This window comes from Phyllobates terribilis, unplaced genomic scaffold (assembly GCF_046119375.1).
Source record: "Phyllobates terribilis strain yellow unplaced genomic scaffold, ASM4611937v1 Scaffold_11__3_contigs__length_659146591, whole genome shotgun sequence".
In the NCBI taxonomy this organism is placed as follows: Eukaryota; Metazoa; Chordata; class Amphibia; order Anura; family Dendrobatidae; genus Phyllobates; species Phyllobates terribilis.
In genome coordinates this window covers 140,355,125-140,377,433 of record NW_027362771.1, presented here as the reverse complement: position 1 = coordinate 140,377,433, position 22,309 = coordinate 140,355,125, and the positions used below count along the sequence as shown (strand labels likewise).

The following is a 22,309-nucleotide window of genomic DNA, read 5'->3' as shown; positions in this document are numbered from 1 at the left end:
AATTCAACTGAGCAACATAACTTTTTGGTTTGTAAGATTTATGCTTCTGTTCATAAAACCTACTCTCGTTTGCAGTTTGAAGGCTCTAACTTATTTGCATCTTATCAAACCAGCTAAATCTGCAGGGGGTTGAATACTACTTGTAGGCACTGTACATCGGTACCTCAATCAAATCAGTCATTCTGCAATATAAAATAATCTGTTTGCTTATGAGTAGTGTTGAGCGATACCTTCCGATATCGGGAAATATCGGATCGGATTGGATCGGACCGATACCCAAAAAATATCGGATATCGCCGATTCCGATACCGGAAACCAATGCAAGTCAATGGGACACAAATATCGGAATGAAAATAAACCCTTTCTTTCCTTGTAGGTTAATTCTACATGAAGGAAAACAACAAAGAATAATGTAGAATGTATTGCATGAAAAGCCAGCAATTCAGCAGCGGCATACACCGGTACCCGACAATTTAGAACAGAAAGAATAAAGCATCACACATAGATTAGATAGATATAAACATGTCAGTCACATATATAAGAAGTACAGTGATAGTTTTGATTACTGTACTTGTCATTTAGTGTTAAAATAAAGGATTTATTAAAAAAAAAAATTGGCGTGGGGTTCCCCGTAATTTTAGTCTCTAGCGGAGGTTAAGCAGACGGCTGGGGCAGATGTTTGAAGCCTGGGAAGGGGGTAATACCCACGGAGCTTCCCAGGCTACTAATATCAGCCACCAGCTGAATACCTAGCCTTTACTAGCTATTAAAATGGAGAACCCCCAAAAAAATGACGTGGGGTCCCCCCTATTTTAATAGCTAGCAAAGGCTAGGCAGACAGCTGGGGGCTGATATTAATAGCCCAGGAAGGGTGCCATGAATATTGGCCCCCTCCCAGGCTAGAAACACCAGCCGTCAGCCACCCCAGAAATGGCGCATCCATAGGATGCGCCAATTCTGGCACTTAGCCTCGCTCTTCCCACTGCCCTGTAGCGGTGGTAGTGGGGTAATAGGGTTGGGGTTGATGTCAGCTTATAATGCCAGCTGACCTCAAGCCCAGGTTAGTAATGGAGAGGCGTCTATAAGACACCCCCATTACTAACCCCATAGTCAAAGTTAAAAAAAAACACAAACACCCAGAATAAAGTCCTTTAATTGAAATAAACACACAATTCTTTATTGTTCTAAATTAAACCATACTTACCATCACGCCCATTCCAGCTGAAGCCAATGTCTTCTGCAATAAAAGTTAAATAATAAAGCAACATCATCCTTACCTTTCCATGGTTCCCACGACAGCTTCAGCTCTGCTACATTCACATGACAGGCTGGATCGCAGCCGAAAGCTGCCATCTAGCTTGCCATGCCGCAGACACTGAGAAGCTCAGGCATGCTTGTGCTCCTCAGTGTCTCGCTGTGACGGCATAAAGATGAGCCGAGGTCATGTCCAATGAACTTAGCTCACCTCATGCACGTCACTGACAGCGTGGGAAAATTCTCCTGCGCTTGCAGTCAGCGTGAGAGAATTCTCCTGCTGAAGCGCTTAGAGCAGGAGAATTTTCCCACGCTGTCAGTGACGTGCATGAGGTGAGCTCATGTCCAATGAACTCAGCTCACCTCATGCATGTCACTGACAGCGTGGGAAATTTCTCCTGCGCTTGCAGTCAGCGTGAGAGAATTCTGCTGAAGCGCTGAGAGCAGGAGAATTTTCCCACGCTGTCAGTGACGTGCATGAGGTGAGCTCATGTCCAATGAACTCAGCTCACCTCATGCATGTCACTGACAGCGTGGGAAAATTCTCCTGCGCTTGAGCAGGAGAATTCTGCCACGCTGGGATGGCATTGAGATGACAGGCTGGATCACAGCTGAACGCTGCCATCCAGCTTGTCATCCTTCAGAGACACTGCAGCGCTCAGCTGTGATCCAGCCTGTCATCTCAATGCCGTCCCAGCGTGGGAGAATTCTCCTGCTGAAGCGCTGAGCGCAGGAGAATTTTCCCACGCTGTCAGTGATGTGCATGAGGTGAGCTGAGTTCATTGGACACGTAATTTTTTTTGGGGTCCCCCATTTTAATAGCTAGTAAAGGCTAGGTATTCAGCTGGGGGCTGATATTAGTAGCCTGGGAAGCTCCGTGGGTATTACCCCCTTCCCAGGCTTCAAACATCTGCCCCAGCCTTCTGCTTAACCTCCGCTAGAGACTAAAATTATGGGGAACCCCACTCCAATTTTTTTTTAATAAATCCTTTATTTTAACACTAAATGACAAGTACAGTAATCAACACTATCACTGTGCTTCTTATATATGTGACTGACATGTTTCTATGTATCTAATCTATGTGTGATGCTCTATTCTTTCTATTCTAAATTGTCGGGTACCGATGCTGAATTGCCGGCCGGCTTTTCTAAAGAGACTGTGCATGAAAACACTATTATTTTTTTTAATAAATCCTTTACGCTAAATGACAAGTACAGTAAGATGAGCGCTGCCATCCAGCTTGTCATCCTTCAGAGACACTGCAGAGCGCTGGCATTATGGGAACTTCTGATTCCGGTATTCGATATTCTAAAAGTATCGGAACTCAGTATCGGAACTCCGATACCGCGAATATCGGTCGATACTCGATATTTCAGTATCGGAATGCTCAACACTACTTATGAGGCTCTTATTCCAACCTATGTGGACCATGAGTGATCACAAAAAAGAAAAAGAAGTTTATAACTTATCACTCAGAAATGCAATACTTTCTAAAATACTAGTTCTCACCAGAATGCAAACAAACACAATATATTATATGTGGAAGGTCGCAGTTACAAGATACTAATGAACAGCTGCATACATGCCTACCATTCATGAGAGGGTGGTAGCTCTGTATTAGAATTGCACTTAGATAAGGCTTCTATAGGGTGCCAGTCACACAGTTACATTTAGCGCACCATGCCAGTTAACAGCTTATTAGATGTGCCCATTTTTTTTTTAGATTAGGCAGGCTTCCCGGTACCTCCTGTGCGCATGTCACAAAATAATAATACCCTGTTTTATCCCAACATTACAAGACAAATCTACATCCTGCAAAAATGATAATCATAAGGTATTAGCTGATATTGTGGCCAAAATACACTAGCCTGGCACCCAAGTCAAGAGTCCTCATCATATTACCAGTCTCTACATTAAAATATTAAGCAAATCACTGAAAATGACATCAGGTTTACAATATATTAATGTAAAAGGTCATGATTACTGATACAGATATAGCCTTGCAGCGCACGGGTCCTGGGTTCAAATCCCACAAAGGACAACATCTGCATGGAATTTGTATGTCCTCCCCGTGTTTGCCTGGGTTTACTCTGGGTTCTCCGGTTTCCTCCCACACTCCAAAGACATACTGATATGGGATGCAGATTGTGAGCCCCAATGGGGACAGTGCCGATATTGTCTGTAAATTGCCTGAATTGTAAAGCACTGCAGAATATGTTGGCGTTATATAAATAAAAAGATTATTATTATTATACAGGGAAAGGTTAAAACACCAGTTCCGTGCAGAACACAGTCATTCCACAATATATGCCGGAGGTCGCACAGGTACATAATACTTAAACGGCTATTCCCATTTCCAAGATTTTATCCCAATAATTAGTAGATGTTATAATAATAATAGCAAATACCTCTAATTAGAAATGTAGTATAGTTCTTCTGATTAGCTATGTCGCTTACCCCATGTGCAGGGCATTGCAGTAGCTTAGGGATCCATGGTTATGACCACTGATATAGTGACAGTGTGTTGGTTGTTAGTGGTTATAACCATGGATATCTAAGCTACTGCATTGCCCTGCACACGGGGTAAGCAATGTAGTGAATAAGAAGAACTACACTAATTTCTAAGTGGAGGTATTTGCTAATAATATTACACCTAATATATATATATATTGGGATAGGATCTTGGAGATGGGAATACCCCTTTAATAATATCTACTCACTTTAAGGGGTGGTAGCCTGGTATTATGATTGCACGCATAAGACTTGTAAAAGTTGCCAGTGACACTGTACCTTGTAGTGCTCCATACTGGCTAACAGCATATTTGTCAGGCTCATTCCTAGATCACGCAGTCTACCCAGCGCCTGCTGAGTACATCCCATTACGTACTTACTCCCTCATAATACATTGTGGCTAGTAAATGCTGCACCATGGTTACCCATCCACCAACAAAGCCTGTGTTTAGTCTTGTGCGTTATATTGTTACTCATTTACTCCTGAGCACTATAGAGTACTCGGCACTCCTCATTCCTCCTGAGCACTCAGAGCAGGTCAGTATTATACACTCATGTCATGTTTTCTGGCTCTCATATGCGTTTTCACACAGAAACTGTAGTTTGCAGAGTAATGTCTGTGTGAGAAGTAGAGACTGTGCAAGACAGGGAATATCCACTGAGTGTGAGAAGGAGAGACTGTGCAAGACAGGGAATATCCACTGAGTGTGAGAAGGAGAGACTGTGCAAGACAGGGAATATCCACTGAGTGTGAGAAGGAGAGACTGTGCAAGACAGGGAATATCCACTGAGTGTGAGAAGGAGAGACTGTGCAAGTCAGGGAATATCCACTGAGTGTGAGAAGGAGAGACTGTGCAAGACAGGGAATATCCACTGAGTGTGAGAAGGAGAGACTGTGCAAGTCAGGGAATATCCACTGAGTGTGAGAAGGAGAGACTGTGCAAGTCAGGGAATATCCACTGAGTGTGAGAAGGAGAGACTGCAAGACAGGGAATATCCACTGAGTGTGAGAAGGAGAGACTGTGCAAGACAGGGAATATCCACTGAGTGTGAGAAGGAGAGACTGTACAAAACAGGGAATATCCACTGAGTGTGAGAAGGAGAGACTGTGCAAGACAGGGAATATCCACTGAGTGTGAGAAGGGGAGACTGTGCAAGACTGGGAATGTCCACTGAGTGTGAGAAGGAGAGACTGTGCAAGACAGGGAATATCCACTGAGTGTGAGAAGGCGAGACTGTGCAAGACAGGGAATATCCACTGAGTGTGAGAAGGAGAGACTGTGCAAGACAGGGAATATCCACTGAGTGTGAGAAGGAGAGACTGTGCAAGACAGGGAATATCCACTGAGTGTGAGAAGGAGAGACTGTGCAAGACAGGGAATATCCACTGAGTGTGAGAAGGAGAGACTGCAAGACAGGGAATATCCACTGAGTGTGAGAAGGAGAGACTGTGCAAGTCAGGGAATATCCACTGAGCTTTGAACTTGTGTGTTTACCAGCAAACATAAAGAAAGTAGGTTTTAAAAATAAGCAATAAAATACAATTAGTGCATCTTGGCCCTCTGCAGGAACAGACAACTAATCATGAAATGCCCATTAATTTGAAAATGAAGCAATGACTGTAATACATTACCTTTACTTTTATATACAGTATATTTTTTGTATTTTTGAGAAAATAGAAGTGTTAATAGTTTTATTTTAATCAATTAACAAAATGGAAAGTGAAAAAAGAGAAATTTAATTCAAATCAATATTTGGTATGTCCACCCTTTACCTTCAAAAACAGCATCAATTCTTCTAGGTACACATTATACACCGTTTTTGAAGGAACTCGGCAGGGAGGTTGTTCCAAACATCTTAGAGAACTAACCACACATCTTGTGTGGATGTGATAACAATTCCAGCTCATGTTGGTATCCTCCCGACCCGTTCGGAGAATGGACACTGGCTCTGCCACGGACCAGAAATGTAAGTAGAAAGGGAAGGAGTCTAGCTCAATGAACAGGTTCATAAAATTAATTCAAAAGACATCTGGTAAGATGATGGTGAATGAATTAACACTAACATAGTGCTATGCTAGCTCTAATTCATTCACCATCATCTTACCAGATGTCCATTGTATGAATTTTATTTGAATAAAGAAAACCTTGCTCGTTGGGCTGGACTCCTTCCCTTTCTATTTGCATCTTCTGTGGATCTCCATGTAGTCCCAGACAGACTCGATGATGTTGATAACTGTTCTATTGGGACTGTATCATCACTTCCAGGTCTCCTCGTTCTTCCTGTTGCTGAATGACCGCATGACTTGGAAAAGTGCTTGACAACTTGGTCACACTATATAAATCCATGCAACCGACATGGATTTATAAAGTGTGACCAAGTTAATAGTTAAAAAAAGAATAAAAATGTTAAAAAAAAAAAACCACATTATACACCTTCTAATGGTCCCCGGTCTCCTTCTCCGGTGTCTTCGATGGCTCGCGATGGTGTAAAAGGACCTTCCATGATGTCATTTAGTCATGTGACAGGTCACGTGACCGCCAACGTCAGCGGTCGCGTGACCTGTCACTTGACTAAATGACATCATGGAAGGTCCTTTTACACCATCGCGAGCCATCGGGGAACCAGGACAGGAGACCGGGGGCCAGCAGAAGGTGAGTAGAATGTATATTTTTTATTTTAAATTCTTTTTTTTAACAGGTACTATGGTACCTGGGTCCGGATGAGAGTCTCCTCTTCTCCAGACCCGGGTACCATCCGCACATTGAATCGCTTAATATCCACATGTAGTCATGCGGATATTAAGCGATTCAATGCAAGTCAATGGCGGCAATTACTCCGCGTTTCCACAAAAATAATGGACATGCTGCGGATTTTTCCGCAACGCACAGCACATGCGGATTATCATTGGGGACCATGGGGCACGTATTACCAAGCATTTTTTAAGCGTTTTCGCTGCGGAAATTCCCCAGCAAAAACGCTTGAAAAACGCATAGTGGGCACGCAGCCTTACAGACAAATATTTCACATTTTGACACATGAGTCCAGTGCACCTGTTGCCATTTTTTGCACCCCAGTTCCTATTTCACACATAGTTGGGTCACTTGGCCTTGTTTCCATGACAAAGGAACGGCTTATTGGACATACTTCTTCAATGAAGTCCACTCCCGGCTAGACATCTCCAAACAGAAGATGAGTGTAGCTGGGTCTCACTGGTTACTGCCAGTTCTGAGCTAATGGTGCAGCAGATGAAAGACATATCATGCTTACTTCCCTTTAAAATCTGAAGATGTCCTACAGTGCCAAGTTTCATTGGCCAAACACAGCGTCTACAGTTCTCAACATGGCCCATTTCCTGATATCCTCAATACTGATACTGATCCACCATGCAATAGCACTAGGAGGCATTTGATTCGCTCAAAATTTATTTTGCTGCAGAACAACGATCCCAAACATACAACCAATGTTATTAAGAACTATCTTCAGAGTAAATGCATTTTCTACAAGATGTGACTCTGGCAATGGAAACATCAAGTCCACTAAACAGGGTCCACATCTCCCAATGGGTCTAGAAATTAGTGTATAGTCCAAGAACCACTGGTTGATGCTGATAGCCGGCTATGACAAATGACATTACTAGGGATGTGGTGTCACCTGGGGCTGCAGGTTGATTTCATTACATTTCTCTTTTATTCATTCACTTTGCATTTTGTTAAGTGATAAAAATAAACTATTAACACTTCTGTTTTTGAAATCATTCTTACTTTTCAGCATTTATTTACCACATTTGTCTAAAACTTTTGCACAGTAATACATATCTATATCTATCTGTCTATCTAGATTTATATTCACATGCATACACACACTGTATTTATTTTCTCTTTTTAGTACTGATAATTGTATGTCATTTTATTTCTAGAGCTGACCAGGAGAAAATAGTTTTACAAAAGAAACTGAAATCTCGTGGTGTAACTGCTGATCAAGTAGTAGGAGTAAGAGCTGTGGAGTCTGAAAAAGAGATTGAAGAACTCTGGAAGAAGAATACTGAATTAGAAAATGAGATTTCTTACATGAAGTATGGGCTATTTCTATTTCCAGATTTATCAATAATGGATAATCTAGTACAGCAATTATCTAGTTAATTTATCATTAGATCAGTCAAACGTTATATTCTCTATGAATTAGCCATGCACTTTCATATTGAGCATGTAAAATTTATACTGGATAATCATCCTCATACTCCTGTTTAACACCATCACTGTCTAGAATCGGCACCTCACTTTCTGTTCCCAGAAGAGATGATACATCACAAGATCACATGGGGCAACAAGAAATCTATATATATGTGTGTGTGTGTTTTATATAATATATATATTTGTAGGTATGCGAGGGCAGTTGTGCCTATAATGTCTTGTTGGCATTGCATTTTCACCCCACACTAGGAATCTATTCTGTAAAGAGCATAAAGATTGATCCAAATTGGCCTCCATTAATCACTCATTGGGGGCATTTTGTCTGTTAGTGGGAACCAGCTGATACCCCTCATCAAAGTGCATCTGACATGTTTTGCATCCCTAACCATAAATGGCAGATGTGTACCGATTTTATATAATAAGAAGTTCTGATTTTCATAGTCTAAGACATAAAGATAATAGACGTCATCCGGAAATGCCATGACCTGTATGAAAGAGCACGGATTGCTACTTTGAGCCTTTATATTCCTTGGTGAATAGTATGATCTTTACATCTTCCAGTAGACATGCATTACCCTACATCTTTTTACTTTTAATGAGCAATCATACCATCGGAGAAGTATGGCGCAGTGCAGAGTTCATTCAGTCATTGAATGAAATCCACCCAGATGACATTTGGAAATCTAGATGTAGACACATCAGCAGTGTGCAATGGTTTTAACATCATTGTAAGATTTTTCTCTTGCAGATAGGAAGCACTTGCAAAGTCTGTCTGGATAAATCATTCTCATTGAAAGTATTTTTTTCTGAAATCATAGCCCCATTATAAATGTTTTGCAAAAATTATTCAAAACAGAAATGAATGTATTTTCTAAAAGCTTTGGTATCATCAAGACCAGTAAACACATGTCTGGGGACCACATCTCCTCCCAGTAGGTCTGCAAATGTCAGCATATAGTCCAAGAACCACCGGTGGATGCAGTTAGCCGGCTATAACAAGTGACATTGGGTCACCTGCGTCTACAGGTTTCCAAAGTGGGGTCATGTGTAAAAAACATATACTTTAGTACACACCATAATATCCCTAATCTAGCATGTATATTTTCAATATTTTCTAAAAGTGACCTAGCGATCAGGGAATTAATTGTGAGATTTTTGACCCTCCTGTGAAGTCACTGCACACATTATACACATTGTTAAAAAAATGTGGCTTACTCCTTGTAATTGGTTTAGGAATAACAGCTTCACTGCATGAGTGGAATTAATTTGCCAGGTTAATGTCTGAAGAATAGAGGGTACTGGAGACTCTCAAGATAATTAGAGACATTACACATGGATGCACAATGTAATAATTTGGTTGGGAAGGCCTAACCTCTGCAGACAAGCAGGGAAACATATTATTGTTAACCTTGTAGCGAAGGATGAAGAAAAATAATACTCAAGCATGAACACTACCTCTAACATGTAGATGTAGGTTTTTAGATTATTGCATACATTTTTATATATGGTTAATCTCCATGAAAGTATTCGACAAAAGCAAAAAAAACGTGTCTGGCAATTAAAGCAGACTAATTACTAGGGTTTGCATATTTATTAGAAATATATACGGTAACTATTAATCCATTTTGGGTGAAAATTCTCTTTAAAAGTTGGTTCACGTCTGTTTAGGAGCTTACCACCCCCCAGACAGCTGCCTTCCTGGTTGCTGGGGGCAGTGCTCTCTTTTTTGATTGACAGTTTGGACCAGCCTCATCATTGAGCTGTTGGCATGAACTGCGTGCTCTCGATGCCGCCGTATGAGGCAGCATTGGAAGCACAGTGGACTATAAGCGTCCGGGATCAGGAGCTTAACAGCGATCCTCGACAGCTTCAGTGCAGTACTTACAAGCACTAGTGAAAAGAGTTTGTAAGCACTGTGCATTCTCGGCCACTACTGCTATATCGCAACAATAAAAAGTAAAGGGAAACAGAGGGGTATATAAAAAATAGTAAATTACAAAATTAATTGTTTTTGCAAGCACTTTCCAACACTACCATTCGATGAAGATGCAAATAACCTTTTAATGAGTCAATATGTTCACCATTCACTGCAATCCAATTTATAAATGATCATTTTGGTTTCCAAAGAAGAAAGTGTTAATCTTCTTCTCTACCTTAATAGCGGTTTGGATCCAATCTTTTATTCCCTTTCTTGTTATATTGAATTTTTTTGAAAAAAGTATATATTTTTTTTTCATAGAACAAAGCAAGCTTTACCTCGAGATTCTGTGGTGGATGAACTGCACTTAAAAAATCAATATCTGCAAGAAAAGCTCCAGGTATTGGAACGCCAGCTTTCACGGGACAACCTATCAAGGCCTTCTGTAAGTGCTGTGATACATATCCCTTGAAACTGCTGTAATGGTTTAGATACTCTTTGGGAAGTGTTTTGCTAACTGATTTCCATCTACTTTTGCTGAGCATGGGGTGATACTTCAACGTCGGTGTATACCAGCTAAGAAAAAATCTCTGTGGAGGTTCATCAAACTTAGGTCAAAAGTAAAGTGAAGGAGTTGCCTGTAGTCAGTCTGTCTTTCTATCTATCTATCTATCTATCTATCTATCTATCTATCTATCTATCTATCTATCGTAAAAATATCTGACCTTGCACTCCTCCCATCAACCAGCAGGTGATGTATAACCAGTTCTATCTGCCCTTTTAAATTGTAGGCGTTTTAGCCCAGAAGTGACATGTTTTGTCCAAAGTTGTAGGCTTATAGCCCAAGAGAGGCATGTAGCGTAGAGCAGGACCCATCAGAGGGAGGTCACCTTGCCGCGGTTGATGAGCACACATGAATTGGCTAATTTATTCTCCAAGAACCTTTGCTTTTTGTAAGTACAGCTTACTGAATAATAATACAGTTTAGATCCAAAGTTTTCATTGTTTTTATGTATCTTGGCCATAATGGAGTGCTGCTGCGCTTTGTTTATATCTATCTATCCCTGCATCCATCTATCATAAGCAAGAGTTTTAATAGTGAACTGTGCATGACATTAGGTTGGAGTTTTTTAAAAGGAACCTGTGAGGTCCCCCACGCCCTCCAACCCAGCAGCATTCACCTATGGATGAGTAAATTCCCTGCCTAACCAGCCCTGTATAACATCATTGAGTGAAAACAAGGTATAAAAAAGCATTTATAAGGTCCCCGTTTGCTATGCTAATGAGGGCATTGACTAGTCAATGGGGCGTTAGTTTCCGCAGACTAGTCAGCCCTCTTTCCATGTTATCACGCCCCTGTGGGCGGGATAATATAATTTGCACGAGTGGCGACGCCGCTTATGCAAATCTCGTGCATGCGCGCCGCTCATTCCGACAGTGTCACTGCGTCTTTGAAGCTAGGTATACGTTTCTCAACTTCAGAGGCGCGCACTGCGCATGTCCAGAAGCCATCTTCTAAACTTCCGGACTTGTGCAGTATCCATCTGAAGCCGGGAAGCGTACACCCGCCTTCAAAGACGCAGTGACACTGTCGAAATGAGCGGCGCGCATGCTCGAGATTTGCATGAGCTGCAATGACGCTGCTCATGCAAATTATATTATCCCGCCCACAGGGGCGTGATAACATTGAAGAGGGCTGACTAGTCTGGGGAAACTAACGCCCCATTGCTAGTCAATGTCCTCATTAGCATAGCAAACGGGGACATTATAAATGCTTTTTTATACCTTGTTTTCACTGAATAATGTTATACAGGGATGGTTAGGCAGGGAATTTACTCATCCATAGGTGAATGCTGCTGGGTTGCAGGTTATGGGGGATCTGACAGGTTCCCTTTAAGAGAAGTGAAAACTGAACTAACGACTAGTAGAGTGAATGGACCTACACTACATTTTTAGAGCTGAATAGAGCGCAGGAAAGAGACTATGACGCGCCCTGGACACTTCTGATATTTTTGTTAGTAGTTCAATACTCCAGTATTTACGTACTCTGGGCTATTACTCTATATTTTTCTTTTATCTGGTATAATACGTTATTTTGGCAACTTCAAAACAGTGGTGGAGATTTACAGAGTTAAAAATGGTCATACGTACCATGCACCACATGTATTATATATTTTAGACACTTGACAAAGGGGAAGGGTTTAACAGAGCAGGGGAGTGGTTTGCATAAAAGGGGGCTTGGTCATGGCACAGATTTTTGGAGCAAGGTAAGCCATCTAATAGGTGGTGTAAAACTACGCAAAAATGTCTCAAGATGAATCAAATTAGTCAAATGAAATGAGCCGCTATGATGAGATTGGCTCATTTTAAAGGGAATATGTGATAAGGTTCTTGATACCCCATCTGAGAGAAGGATGATGTAGGAGCAGAGACCCTGATTCTAGTGATTTATCACTTACTGGGCCTTCTGCTGCAGATCTACCAGTTGTCTGAATGCTGAGCTGTGTGTACCGACTCCACTGATTGGCAGCTTTCTGCCCATGTACAGTGCACACAGAAAGCTGCCAGTCAGTGATGGGGGCATGATTGGCCTCCATAATAGCAGCAGGTTTACTAGTCCTTCAGCACTAATCTCCTGATAAAGCATTTAATTTTTATCAAACTACAGCAAGCGGCCCACTAAGCGGCATATCACTGGAATTCGGGTGTTTATGTCATGCAGCTCTCAGATTAGGTGGCAAAAACCTGGTGACCGATTCCCTTTATGTTTACACTGTCTAAAAATTAGACCGTTTCAGTAAAAGTGCTCAAATGTTTTTACACTAAGATATTTCTATCACAAAGATGTGTATGACTCAAAATGAAAACCTATGTACATGACCACATGTGTATTCCTACAATTCAGACAAACTAGACAAATGTACTGCAATGAAATGGAAATAATGCAGCATTGCAAACGGCACGTTTTATCCACGCCATCATTTTCTATGCAATTAGCCATTGCTTACCCAACACCGCACAAACCCACACATCACATACTGTCATTAGCCCAACCATTATCATGATAAACTGCAGACAATGACAGGCAGCGAATGTGATGGAAACATACGTCCTGTCATGTCAGTGTTCCTTAATCTCTCTTCTCTTTGTGCACTGTGTTAATTTATGTCACACCCCAGAATATAGAGGAAGATCCAGAAAAGATTACTTTTTCTTTCGAGAGCAAAACAAGTAAACCAAAAAATGCATTGACTCCTATGAGAAAGAGGAGCCTTTTTAAAAGGACAAAGGAGAAGAAAACGTTTATGTTAGAAGATGATCTTGACGAACATATGAAAATGTTTTCCTACTGTACGACACAGCGCGCCGAAACGATTGCTGAAGATAATGAGGAGGTCCCGAATCATGGCCCCACTGTACATGACCCAAATAATGCCACAGCTGGAAGTGAAACAGCTTCAGATTTGGGTGCTGAGCTGTGCAGAGCAGAAGATGCGATAAGTCCTAGAAGCCCAGATACAACCCCACCCGCCAGCAATACACCTTCACCAAGATCATGTGATGCATCAGTGTCCGCCAGTATGGCACACTCTTCTAAACCAGGTGATACATCACTTCCGGTTAGTACGACAGCCACCCCAGGGCTGGGTGACGCATCAGTTGGAAGCACCCAAGCTATTGATGATATTGGAGACATTGACTCTCAGAATACCTTTAAAACATCATACAGTAAACCGAGCAGGAAAAATCCAATTCAAGATGCTAAGGAAGGCCACCACTACAATGAAGGATGGTTGGGTACCAATGGAGAGATGAGGGAGAAAGAGCTGATAGAGCCGAATTATGGAAACCCAATAAGTTCTGATACCGAATGTCCCACTGCTTCCGATGATGGTCAACAGAATTCTTACTCTCACGTTAAGGACAATAAATGTGATATGGGTGGAAAGGACGTATCTGAAAATGACTATGCTAATGAATTGGATATGAGTTCAGACCTGAATCCTCTGTTACAGGTGTGAGCGTCTTACATACCCAAACCTCCCCTACATGATCCTGCCTTTTATAAAAAGAAAAAACTAGTTGGCTTCCTTAGTTTATCCTTTAGCAGTAGGTAGGACTTTAGCAATGTTTACTAGGTTTTTTTCCGGAAGATACCTCAAATCCAATGCATTATGTAGATCCATAGTGAAATACGTATTTACTGTAAAATAGTTTATTTTTTTCCACTAGACATCAGGTGTCGGATCAGAGGATCCAACTAGCAGAGAAATGGAACTACAGAAAGAGAATTTAAGACTATCTGCTGAAAATATTGAGCTACAGTTTCAACTGGAGCAGGCTAATAAAGACTTGCCACGTTTAAAGGTATAATGGTGATTTTACAATCGTGACTGAAGTGTATTCATGCTTATATTTGCATGATTTTATTTCTCTTTCGTAACCTTTTTTCATGTATATAAAGTAGGTCTATCACCAGGTTTCACAGAATTATTCAGTCAGGTACTTGACCGTCTAGACTTGAGATAGATATATATATATATATATATATATATATATATACAATACAGACCAAAAGTTTGGACACACCTTCTCATTTAAAGATTTTTCTGTCTTTTCATGACTAGGAAAATTGTACATTCACACTGAAGGCATCAAAACTATGAATTAACACATGTGGCATTATATACTTAACAAAAAAGTGTGAAACAACTGAAAATATGTCTTATATTCTAGGTTCTTCAAAGTAGCCACCTTTTGTTTGATGACTGCTTTGCACACTCTTGGCATTCTCTTGATGAGCTTCAAGAGGTAGTCACCGGAAATGGTTTTCACTTCACAGGTGTGCCCTGTCAGGTTTAATAAGTGGGATTTCTTGCCTTATAAATGGGGTTGGGACCATCAGTTGTGTTGTGCAGAAGTCTGGTGGATACACAGCTGATAGTCCTACTGAATAGACTGTTAGAATTTGTACTATGGCAAGAAAAAAAGCAGCTAAGTAAAGAAAAACGAGTGGCCATCATTACTTTAAGAAATGAAGGTCAGTCAGTCTGAAAAATTGGGAAATCTTTGAAAGTGTCCCCAAGTGCAGTTGCAAAAACCATCAAGCGCTACAAAGAAACTGGCTCACATGAGGACCGCCCCAGGAAAGGAAGACCAAGAGTCATCTCTGCTTCTGAGGATAAGTTTATCTGAGTCACCAGCCTCAGAAATCGCAGGTTAACAGCAGCTCAGATTAGAGACCAGGTCAATGCCACACACAGTTCTAGCAGCAGACACATCTCTTCAACAACTGTTAAGAGGAGACTTTGTGCAGCAGGCCTTCATGGTAAAATAGCTGCTAGGAAACCACTGCTAAGGACAGGCAACAAGCAGAAGATACTTATTTGGGCTAAAGAACACAAGGAATGGACATTAGACCAGTGGAAATCTGTGCTTTGGTCTGATGAGTCCAAATTTGAGATCTTTGGTTCCAACCACCGTGTCTTTGTGCGACGCAGAAAAGGTGAACGGATGGACTCTGCATGCCTGGTTCCCACCGTGAAGCATGGAGGAGGAGGTGTGATGGAGTGGGGGTGCTTTGCTGGTGACACTGTTGGGGATTTATTCAAAATTGAAGGCATACTGAACCAGCATGGCTACCACAGCATCTTGCAGCGACATGCTATTCCATTCGGTTTGCGTTTAGTTGGACCATCATTTATTTTTCAACAGGACAATGACCCCAAACACACCTCCAGGCTGTGTAAGGGCTATTTGACGAAGAAGGAGAGTGATGGGGTGCTACGCCAGATGACCTGGCCTCCACAGTCACCAGACCTGAACCCAATCGAGATGGTTTGGGGTGAGCTGGACCGCAGAGTGAAGGCAAAAGGGCCAACAAGTGCTAAGCATCTCTGGGAACTCCTTCAAGATTGTTGGAAGACCATTTCCGGTGATTACCTATTGAAGCTCATCAAGAGAATGCCAAGAGTGTGCAAAGCAGTCATCAAAGCAAAAGGTGGCTACTTTGAAGAACCTAGAATATAAGACATATTTTCAGTTGTTTCACACTTTTTTGTTAAGTATATAATGCCACATGTGTTAATTCATAGTTTTGATGCCTTCAGTGTTAATGTACAATTTTCATAGTCATGAAAATCCAGAAAAATCTTTACATGAGAAGGTGTGTCCAAACTTTTGGTCTGTACTGTATGTATATATATATATATATATATATATATATATATATATATATATATATATATATGTATATATATATATACACACGCACATATACAGTGGGTGAAACAAGTATTAAAAACGTCACCAATTTCCTATGTAAGTATATTGCTCCTGATGTAAAATTCTCACCAGATGTCGGTAACAATCCATCCAATCCACAAAGGCAAATAAATCAAACCATAGATGTCCTTAAATTAAGTTATGTGTAATAATGAGAAATGACACAGGAAAAAAGTATTGAACACGCTTACTGAAATGTATTTAATACTTCGTACAAAAGCCTTTGTTGGGGATGACCGCTTCAAGATGCCTCCTGTATGGAGAAACTAGTTGCATGCATTGCTCAGCTGTGATTTCAGCCTGTTCTTCCACACAAACGCTCTTCAAATCCTGAAGGTTTCATGGGCTCCTTGTATGAACTCTGAGCTTTAGTTCCTTCTATAATTTTTCTTTTGGATTCAGGTCAGGTGATTGGCTGGGCCATTCAAGCAGCTTTATTTTCTGTCTCTGAAACCAATTGACAGTTTTCTTGGCTGTGTGTTTGGGATCATTGTCTTGTTCAAATGTCCACCCTCTTTTCATCTTCATCATCTTGGTACAAGGCAGCAGATTTTTATCAAGAATGTCTTAGTACATTTGTCCATTCATCCTTCCTTCAATTACATGAAGTTTCCCAGTGCCGTATGCTGAAAAACAGCCCCACACCATGATGTTCTCACCTCCAAACTTCTCTGTTGGTATGGCGTTTTTAGGGTGATATGCAGTGCTTTTTGGCCTCCAAACATGGTGTGTATTATGGCATCCAAAGAGTTCAGTTTTGGTCTCATCTGACCAGACTATATCTTCCCAGTATTTCACAGGCTTGTCTAATTGCTGAGGAGCAAGCTTTAAACGCGATTGAACATGCTTTTTGTTCAATGAGGTTGACTGCATTCCTTATAGTTTTTTCTTAAACAATTGCACCTGCTGATTCGATGTATTTCTGTAGCTCTCCACAGGTGGTTCTTGGCTCTTGGACAACTCTTCTGATAATTTGTTCCACTTTTCTGTCTGAAATCTTGCTTGAAATATTAGTAATGCTGGGTTTATGGTGAAATTATGTTCTTCCCACTTATGGATTTTTGCCCAACAGTGCTCACTGGAACCTTCAGTAGTTTAGAAATTCTTCTGTAGCCAATGCCATCAGTATGTTTTGCAACAATAAGTTTGCGTAGGTCTTGAGACAGCTCACTGGTTGCACCCATCATGGGATGATCCTTGTGCGGCACCTTGGTAATGAGACACCTTTTTATAGGCCATCAATTGAACCAGCTGATATTATTTTTCACTAAGTGGCAGGATTGCTTTCTAATTACTGATAGATTTCAGTTAGTGTCATGACTTTCCATGGCTTTTTGCACCTCTTTTTTCTCATGTGTTCAATACTTATTTCCTGTGTCATTTCTCATTATTACACATAACTTAATTTATGGACATCTATGGTTTGAATCAATTAACTGTGTGGGTTGGATGGGTTACATACATCTCCCGAGAATTTCATATCAATAGCACCTTTAGAAATATGTTTATATATGATAACTGTAGATAGTATTGAGCAGTGTGAGATCTCAGCAGCAGGGAGGAGGGACAGTGAGTAGCTATCAATTGGGATGGGTGGCGGAAGATTGAGATAAACTCTCATAAAGGATTTTACAGACATTTTGACATGAATTTTCAAAGTAAGTACACTAGCCTCATCGGGTCTAATATGTCTAGTATGCAGCCATTCTGTCATTGATTTTCAAAGTAAATACTGAATCATTATCAGGTCTAAGAGATTTTAGCATTGTGAAATCTGCTGACAACCCACTTTAAAGGGAACCTGACAGGTGATGCATTCTGTCCAAACCATGGGCAACATGTATCAGCCACTGGCTGCATGATCACAGCCATGTATGTTTGACTCTGAAACGCTGCAGCGATTAAGAGAAAAGCATACTTTTACTACCTCCCGGGAACCGAGCAGCACTGTGCACTAGTTGTACAGGAGGGTCCCCGGCGGATTCTCTCTGCCCGCTGACAGTGACTTATCCCTATATGCGCATTTTTGGGGGTTTTTTGCACTCATTGCTTTCTATGGATGAAAAAACACTGCAAAAACGCTTGAAGAATTGACATGCTGCAGTTTTCAAAACAGAAGCAGTTTTCCAATTCGGTCAGGAAAAAAAAAAAGCATGTGCATGAGATTGGTGAAAACTCATAGCTTTTGCTGCAAGAGGCAGCTTTTCATTTGCATACAAAACGCAGCAAAAATGCAACATGTGAATATAACCTTAAATTTGTTTAAAAAAAATGTTGTGATTACAGTATATGTACATATTCCATTTTTAGGATCAAATAGCCAACTTGAAAGAAATGTGTGATCTTCTCAAAAAAGATAAACTGGAAGCAGAACGTAAACTTGGAAATGTCAGAGGGGTGAGTGCCGATGCCTTGTACAATTCTGTGAAAAGAGTATTGGTCCCTTCCATTTAAAGAAAGTATTTATTTTACGCTCCTATATAGCACCATCGCTCTTCATACATTATCAGCACTGTCCCCATTGGGACTCACAATCTAAATTCCCCATCAGAATGTCTATGGAGTGTGGGAGAACCCGGAGAAAAAAAAAACATATGGAGAAGAAACAAACTTTTTGCAGATATTGTCCTTGTGCTGCAAAACTACAGTGCTAACCACTGAGCCACTGTGCTGCTGACGGATGAGTGTAGACACTTCAGGTCATTAACACACTACCCTGTTACTATCACACCAAATAATTTATTCTTAAAGGGAACCTGTCAGAATCGTTTATTCACTATCCTCTTCCCCCCAAACCATTTATGACTGTGTAGCCCTTTTAAAAGATAAGCAAGTCGATCACTTTATTGATCTGAAAGTGCTGCTCCAGCAGCGAGAAATTGAGTTTTGAAGTTATATACACATGAATGTAGAAGTGCATTGGGGCATGATGATGCACTTACAGCTCCTCAGCGGCACGCTGTACTCCTTGCCTAGCACTGACCTCCTCTCTTTGATTAACACGTAGTTTGCTAATGTACCAGAGCCAATGAAGTGTTAATTAACCAGAGGTATGCCGTGAATAGAGCACAATGCTATGGAGCTGGAAATGCATCATCATGCCCTAATGTACTATTTTATTGTGCTTTAGTTTTTTCTTCTTCATCCGAGACCCATAACTCTTTTAGTTGTCTGTCCCTTACGCCATATGAGGACTTCTTTATTGTTGGACGAGTTGGTCTTTTTAATTCTCCATTCATGTTACCAGCCAATGCACTGGAAAAACGGGGGGGAAAAATTCCAAGTGAAGTTGCGCAAAAAACCCTATAATTCTGAAATAATTTTTGGGGGTTTTGTTTTTACAGTGTTTTTTTTACTGTAAAAAATTACCAGGCAATATCGTTCTCCAGGTCAGTTCAATTATGACAATACAAAACTATATTTTTTGCTTGTATTTTTTAGTGGTGAAAAAAAACTGGAAATTTGTATAAAAAAAATGCTTGTTTCTCCACTTTCTGAAACCCATAATGTTTTTATTTTTTGAGCAATGGAGGAGGACTTGTTTTTTTTTTTGCAATCTGTTGTTTTTATTGATACCATTTTTGTTTTTCATTATGTTTTATTCGCCTCTTATTGCATTTTTTGCAGTGTTGCGATGACCAAAAAAACAAATTATTTTTTGTTTACTGCATCTATCGTTCGGGATAATTGATTTTATAATTGGATAGATCAGACTTTTATGGAAACAGCAATACTATATGTTTTTTTTAATAAGGGGAAAAAAATGGTGATTTGAATTTTTATATTTTTAGTTATTTCCTTTATTTTTAATAATATTTAATATATTATAATGTTTCGATTTTTTTTACTTTATTTTTCAGTCCTCATAGTGGAATTTAACCTGCGATCAACTGCTTGCTTACACTGATACTTTAGTATTGCAGTATATAGTTAAAATCACGGGCTCCTATCAGTGCCAGCCATAGACTGGTCTTCACAAGAGTACCGTCATGGCAGGCAGTTCAGCAGACTTCCAGTTGCCACTGCAATGGGATTGCAGAGTGCTGATGGGCTTGTGGAACACAGTGTCCCTCGGACCACACAGTTTAAATGTCACTGTCCGAGATTGACAGTGTTATTTAAAGAGTTAACAGCAGCGAGCAGAGTTCAGCTCCACTCGCAGCTGTTAGCGGAAGATACTGGCTGTGTAACACAATTAGCATCCGGCGGGAAACATGCAGACTCAGCTAATGAGCCTGCATCTAAAATGAGGACCCAGCATATGTTGGGAATGAGTTAAAAAATATTCACAGGTAAACCGGGCCCAGCAAAGTATGGAATACTTTGGCTTAATAAACTGTCCTCAAAGTATAGTTAACTAAGCCTCATAAGAAGAATATATTGCACAAATATTTTATTTTTATTGTTTATTGGACCTAATTTGGCACATTTAGAGATTTCTGTACTGTTCTACCTTTAATAATGTGAAAAACTTCATCTGATACTCTATAAAACATCCCACAGTGAGGAAAGATTATTGACAATAACAATTTCAATAATTTATGAACATTACAGTAAAGAAAAGCCTCACTAGCTTTTGTATTGATGTGTCTGCCACCCACATGCATAGCAGGCTTGTTCTCTGCAGTATTTTATATCAATACATTTATCATTAATGGAAAAGAATATACATTTCTGATAATAATCTTCATCATTGTATGCATATATCATTGGAGGATATTATTGTGATGAACGCTGGCCCTTCTCTGCAGGCTATAGCTCTCCTGTGGACACTGGACACATCTTTAGTCTCCCCTCCCTGTTATCGGAATAGTAAACTTGACAGCTGTTATGAGAGTTGAAACATAGGGGGTCTCCTATTAATGGGAAGTCTAGGAGATAAATACCTGTGGGTTGCTCCTTATCCGTGTATGATTAGTTTCCCAACATTTGCCTGTTCGACCATCATTTAGAGTTGGTAAATGTAAAGGGTTTGTCCAGATTGTTTTTTTCATTAATAAAGCTAATAAGCCTCATAATAATGTTTACTAATGTCATTCTGAAAAACAATTTTCACCATTTTGTTCCTGATATTGCCCATGACCCCTCTTAATTTTTGCATTTTTCCTTGTAGATCACATTTCATGCGTCCAAGACGTACTCTATCTTATTATTTATTGTTATGCCTTGCTTATATAGTACTATCATATTCCGCAGCACTTTACAGACATTATTGACACTGTCCCCATTGGGGCTCACAATCTACATTCCCTATCAGTATGTCTTTGGAGTGTGGGAGGAAACCGGAGAACCCGGAGAAAACCACCACAAACACGGGGAGAACATACAAACTCCTTGCAGGTGTTGTCCTTGGTGGGATTTGAACCCAGGACAACAGCGCTGCAATAACCATTTACCAAACTCGCTGTACCTGTAATCAATAATGATGATACATACATAGGCCAAGACTCCCGCTGTATGTGAACCACCATTTATAGACCACGTATTGCATGTAACAGTAGTTGGATGTGTTTTATTTTTCTACACAGCTGGCTTGAGTAGTAGCTGTATTTCGGAGCAGACTACTGGAACTTTTACCTGACACCATCCAAGATATAGCTGAATAAGTCTACAGCTTGCCACTAATGTAACAGGAAGCAGAAAGTAATAAAACCTCAAGGGTTTGTGAGTTGGGCACCTTTATTAAAACAGTACTTTCCATTACCATACTTTGTTTAATTTTATACTCCCAGGTAACCATAATCGTAAACTTCCTTGGGTTGTCAGAGGGTGTTCTTAAGACCAAGATTATGGCAAAAAAAACATCCCTTTTATGTATCCTATCCCTGTGTTTCTTTCTTTTGAGGGCACTATTATTTGTTCATTCAAGCTTGAGCCTAAATGGGGTCTCGAGTTCCTTTTGGCTCAAAGTTGTGAACCTCTCTATGCTCATTCATTACCCTCTTTCCATTAGGCCCTTCGTGCATATCTCCTGGCAGGGAAGGATCTATGGGTTTCTACATATAGGATTCTGTTATTCTTGATGCTGTGTCAAGTCACTCTTTTAGCTATAATTCAAGTTTTTTTCTGTGCCTTCTGACCTGAAAAACAAGGAGAATATCAAAGACATGCTGATAGGGAATGTAGATTGTGAGCCCCATTGGGGGC

General features: G+C 40.4%; 1 protein-coding gene across 2 annotated transcripts in view; it reads left to right on the top strand.

Annotated features, from left to right (window-relative positions):
- Window positions 1–22,309, top strand: part of CEP290 (centrosomal protein 290) — a 227,368-nt gene that overhangs the window by 162,291 nt on the left and 42,768 nt on the right. For both annotated transcript variants that reach the window (XM_073651634.1, XM_073651633.1), the window contains exons 42-45: window positions 7,686–7,841; window positions 10,199–10,322; window positions 14,111–14,245; window positions 18,473–18,559. In XM_073651634.1, coding sequence (XP_073507735.1) covers window positions 7,686–7,841; window positions 10,199–10,322; window positions 14,111–14,245; window positions 18,473–18,559 — 502 coding nt within the window. The remainder of the gene's footprint in view (window positions 1–7,685; window positions 7,842–10,198; window positions 10,323–14,110; window positions 14,246–18,472; window positions 18,560–22,309) is intronic.